We start from the raw sequence: 4,879 nt of genomic DNA, 5'->3' as shown, positions 1-4,879 counted from the left end.
CAAATTATCACAATAGATTATTCCTTGAAATGTTTCATATTAACGCTGAAAATAATATTGTAAATTTCAAGTTAGATACAGAAAATTTGAGTAACATTTATTCATATTTTTTTCAAATAGATAAAAATAAATGAATTTTATTTGTGATGTAATTTGATTGACGATTACTGATTTGTTTATTTTAATATAGTTGTCACTTTTCACGTTTTATTTTTCATAAACTTTTTACATCTCCAATTATTGTTATGAACGTTTTATGGTTTCATTATGTTATTTCCTTAAGAAACTTTTAAAAAATTTTTATTTTATTAAAAATAACTTTTAGTTTTTGAGAAAACAATATTTGAAGTTTTGTTAAAATTTTAGATGTTGCAATTTTCATCGATAACTTTCAAAATTGCCTATAAAATTAATTTCTCGAAGGATTCTTGTGGAAATATCACCAATTATTAATTAAAGTATTCTCTTTTTAATGCAACAAGCCGTTTTGAAATATCACTTTTAGTTCTTGAGAAATAAATTTTTGAAATAATATACAATTTTTTCGAATTTTGCAATTTTCGCCGATTAAGTTTTAAAAATTCGTATAAAATCCATTTCTTGGAATATGAGTATGAAAATTTCCCAAAGTGTTAATAAAAGTGTCCTCTTTCCAATAAACCAACCCCTTTTCAAAAATAGGTTTTAGTTTTTGAGAAAACAATATTTGAAGATTTGATAAAATTTTCGATGTTGCAATTTTCATCGATAACTTTCAAAATTCACTATAAAATTAATTTCTTGAAGGATCCTTGTGGAAATATGACCAATTGTTAATTATAGTATTCTCTTTTTAATGCAAAAAGCCGTTTTGAAAAATCACTTTTAGTTCTTGAGAAATAAATTTTTGAAATAATCTACAATTTCTTCGAATTTTGCAATTTTCGCCGATTAAGTTTTAAAAATTCGTATAAAATCTATTTCTTGGAATATGGGTATGAAAATTTCCCAAAGTGTTAATAAAAGTGTCCTCTTTCCAATGAACGAACACGTTTTGAAAAATAACTTTTAGTTTTTGAGAAAACAATATTTAAAGTTTTGATAAAATTTTAGATGTTGCAATTATCATCGATAACTTTCAAAACTCGCTATAAAATTAATTTCTTGGATTATCCTTGTGGAAATATCATCAATTATTAATTAAGGAATTCTCTTTTTAATGTAAAAAGCCGTTTTGAAAAATTACTTTTGGTTCTTGAGAAATAAATTTTTGAAATAATCGACAATTTTTTTGTATTTTGCAATTTTCGCCGAGTAAGTTTTAAAAATTCGTATAAAATCCATTTCTTGGAATATGAGTATGAAAATTTCCCAAAGTGTTAATAAAAGTGTCTTCTTTCCAATGAACGTATACGTTTTGAAAAATAACTTTTAGTTTTTGAGAAACAATATTTGAAGTTTTGATAAAATTTTAGATGTTGCAATTTTCATCGATAACTTTCAAAATTCGCTATAAAATTAATTTCTTGAGGGATCCTTGTGGAAATACAACCAATTATTACTTATAGTATCATCTTTTTAATGCAAAAAGCCGTTTAGAAAAATCACTTTTTGTTCTTGAGAAATAAATTTTTGAAATAATCTACAATTTCTTCGAATTTTGCAATTTTCGCCGATTAAGTTTTAAAAATTCGTATAAAATCGATATCTTGGAATATGAGTATGAAAATTTCCCAATGTGTTAATAAAAGTGTCCTCCTTCCAATGAACCAACTCGTTTTGAAAAATAACTTAGTTTTTGAGAAAACAATATTTGAAGTTTTGATAAAATTTTCGATGTTGCAATTTTCATCGATAACTTTCAAAATTCGCTATAAAATTTATTTCTTTAAGAATCTTTGTGTAAATATCACCAATGATTAATTAAAGTATCCTCTTTTTAATGCAACAAGCCGTTTTGAAAAATCACTTTTTGTTCTTGAGAAATAAATTTTTGAAATAATCTACAATTTCTTCGAATTTTGCAATTTTCGCCGATTAAGTTTTAAAAATTCGTATAAAATTCATTTCTTGGAATATGGGTATGAAAATTTCCCAAAGTGTTAATAAAAGTGTCCTCTTTTCAATGAACCTACCCGTTTTGAAAAATAACTTTTAGTTTTTGAGAAAACAATATTTGAAGTTTTCATAAAATTTTAGATGTTGCAATTTTCATGGATAACTTGCTGAAATATCAAACAACTTGCAAATAAACTTTAATAATTAATATAATAATTTAATGTGTATAATTTAATTTTTCTCCATTTTAAAATGTAACGTGGTGTTTAAGATTTTTAAAGTGTTTTTCATGTAATTTCGGGATTAAATATAATTTATCAAGATATTTTATTGAACAGACTATGTTTTTCAAGATTTGATTGTATATAAAATTTTAAACAAAGTCTCTAAGGATGCCTTTAGGGCGAAACTAGTCAGACAAAAATATAACAAAATAAATCAGTGAAAGTACAAAAAAAAATATTTTATTTAAACCTTATTTATTATCTTAACCTATTTTACATTTTGAAATGTTCCCACACTTTTCCGGTAAGAAGTAAAATGTTCCAAATACTGTTGAATAGTATCAATAGGTGTATACACCTCTTGTAATCTATTTTGTAAATAAGGTGGTGGATTATTTAAAACAACGTTTCCTAAAAATCCTTGTAAAAATTCTCTGAGTAAATTCCAACACATCGATGGAATATCACAAGGTCTATATTCAACCTCAACTAAAATCCCTTTAAACGCCGAATTCATCGTAACACAACCAATCTTCACACAAAAATCACCAATTTCAAATCTAGGCCCTTTCGATTCAATTTTAATTTGTTTCTGGTAAAAATTAACCATTTTAATTATTAATAAATCAAATAATCCATCTGTTATTAAAGGTATGGTTTTCGCCCCTGTTTCAAGTATAGAAAAAACGGTCGCTGGTTGTTCTGAATTGTGTAGAACGTGTACAGTTCTTTGAGCTCCTAATTGAGGGACTGAAATGTATGTTTCACAATCGACTAAAAATTGACCTTGTTGCATTGCTCCCAGTGCGGTTATTTTTTTGGTTATCCATTCTATTGTAGTCGGCCCCGTTTGATTTTCGGGGATAGGAAAATGTTGTAAAACTGTTACACCCATAATTAGGATTCTAAAATATTATTTATTTTGTTGTTTGAGGTTAGGTCATTATTTTATCTATCAAAAGTGACGCATCTAACTTCATTTGTAATCTATAAAAACTACTAATTCTTTTTTGATAATAAAATTAAATCAGTTTAATGATTTTTTTATTTTGATTAATTTATTTTTATAATTTTTTAAATTAATAATAAAAATTAAAAATAGTAGGTGATATTTTTTATTGGTGTGAAGTTGTTTCATTGTCACCTAACCTGCAAAACAACTTCTGTAAGTCAGTTTTAGCTTTTAAGTCCTCTTCACCTCGCACGATCTCGCAGTTTTTCAAATAAAAACAACTTTTAATTAAAAAATTTTCGAACCTTTCGGTGAACACATTAAAAATTTAATCAATCAAAATGTCTTTACCTTCACTAACCAACAACATAATTCAGCCCCAAAATATTGTTATTAACCAAGTCCCGTTGTCTCATAATGTGGTGAACGTTAATTCAAACAACAGTATTCCGATAGCGACAGCACTTACCCATACAACACAAAACACCATAAGCCAAGGGGATATACGAACTGATGTCATTATGGATACCATGCCTTTAGCTGGTTCAAGTATAGTTAATGTTCAAACTGTCCCTGTGCAAGGGACTAGTCCTGTTAAAAATGTTACACAATCATCTGGTCCTTCTGAATCTCTTCAGGTAATCTTCTTTTACCTAAAAATATAAGAAATTTAATTAATTTGTGTTTTAGGTTTTAACAAAAACACGAATGGCTGACCTGGTAAGAGATATTGACCCAAATATTTATATGGAAGATGAAGTTGAAGAAATTTTATTGAGTTACGTCGATGAGTTTGTTGATCGAGTGTTAAATGGCGCGAGTTTAATAGCAAAACATCGTCACGTTAATAATATTGAAGTTAAAGATATTCAACAATTTATAAGTAAATTATTAATTTGGTTTCGATTTTGTTCTTTATTATTTATTTTTTAGGCCGTAATTTCAACATGTGGGTTCCTGGACTTGGTACGGATGAACTCAAACCTTATAAGAGAAGTTTAACCACGGAAGCACACAAACAAAGACTCGCACTCATTAGAAAAGCTTTGAAAAAATATTAAGTTATTACATATTATTAATATTATCGTAATCAGGTTAATAATTTTTTTTTCTAAAATCGAAAATGACCATCTTTATTTAGAATAAGAATTTTTGTTTGATTCATTCTGTACATGTAATAAATATAAAATGGGTTTTAAGTTTTAAATAAATGTTTTCATGAAAAAAATTGACAATTCAATTTATAAACTGTTACAATAAAACCTCAATATAATGGACAAAACATTTTTAAGTCATACTATTAATGTTATCTGATTAATAAATCAGTAAATTTAAATATAAATGTTAGCACTCACAGATAAAATCCAACTTGGGTTATTCCCCAAGTTGTTCTATTAAGTTATTTATTACATTGCTTATTCATGACATTAATATTAAAAACTTTTATCACAAAAAATGGATCAAAACAAAAAAAAATTATATTTTATAACGAATTTAAGCGACTACTATCCGTGCAAAAAGTCAAGGCCCCTCACTTTAGAGATCGATATCTTCGCAACCGTTCTATAAAACAAATTGCGACAAAGTTTGTTGTAATCACTGAACATTTCTACGTAACGTATGTTAATTTGAAAATTTTCTGATCCACGAAGTGCGGGAAGTTAGC

At 26.6% G+C, this 4,879-nt stretch overlaps 2 protein-coding genes across 2 annotated transcripts; one reads left to right on the top strand and one right to left on the bottom strand.

The window, feature by feature from the left end:
* Nucleotides 1-2,485: 2,485 nt before the first annotated feature.
* LOC111421489 (Mediator complex subunit 20) lies at nucleotides 2,486-3,222 on the bottom strand. Its single transcript, XM_023054654.2, has one exon. The coding sequence runs from the start codon at nucleotides 3,154-3,156 to the stop codon at nucleotides 2,530-2,532; it is 627 nt and encodes a 208-aa protein (XP_022910422.1). The 5' UTR covers nucleotides 3,157-3,222; the 3' UTR covers nucleotides 2,486-2,529.
* A 244-nt stretch (nucleotides 3,223-3,466) lies between these two features.
* On the top strand, nucleotides 3,467-4,448 carry LOC111421490 (TATA-box binding protein associated factor 12). Its single transcript, XM_023054656.2, has 3 exons — nucleotides 3,467-3,851; nucleotides 3,904-4,096; nucleotides 4,147-4,448. Exons 1-3 carry the CDS (start codon nucleotides 3,555-3,557, stop codon nucleotides 4,272-4,274), a joined length of 618 nt encoding a protein of 205 aa, XP_022910424.1. The 5' UTR covers nucleotides 3,467-3,554; the 3' UTR covers nucleotides 4,275-4,448.
* Nucleotides 4,449-4,879: the final 431 nt, after the last annotated feature.

The sequence above is a fragment of the Onthophagus taurus genome, chromosome 6 (genome assembly GCF_036711975.1).
Source record: "Onthophagus taurus isolate NC chromosome 6, IU_Otau_3.0, whole genome shotgun sequence".
NCBI classification, from domain to species: domain Eukaryota; kingdom Metazoa; phylum Arthropoda; class Insecta; order Coleoptera; family Scarabaeidae; genus Onthophagus; species Onthophagus taurus.
This window is presented reverse-complemented; position numbering and strand designations above follow the sequence as displayed.

What these genes read in the sequence shown, in the direction of transcription:
- LOC111421489 (XM_023054654.2), bottom strand. Translation starts at nt 3,156, where the DNA reads ATGGGTGTAACAGTTTTACAACATTTTCCTATCCCCGAAAATCAAACG.
- LOC111421490 (XM_023054656.2), top strand. Translation starts at nt 3,555, where the DNA reads ATGTCTTTACCTTCACTAACCAACAACATAATTCAGCCCCAAAATATT. An exon ending in GTCCTTCTGAATCTCTTCAG is followed by an intron (nt 3,852 to 3,903) that starts GTAATCTTCTTT and finishes TTTGTGTTTTAG; the next exon opens with GTTTTAACAAAAACACGAAT. An exon ending in AGATATTCAACAATTTATAA is followed by an intron (nt 4,097 to 4,146) that starts GTAAATTATTAA and finishes TTTATTTTTTAG; the next exon opens with GCCGTAATTTCAACATGTGG.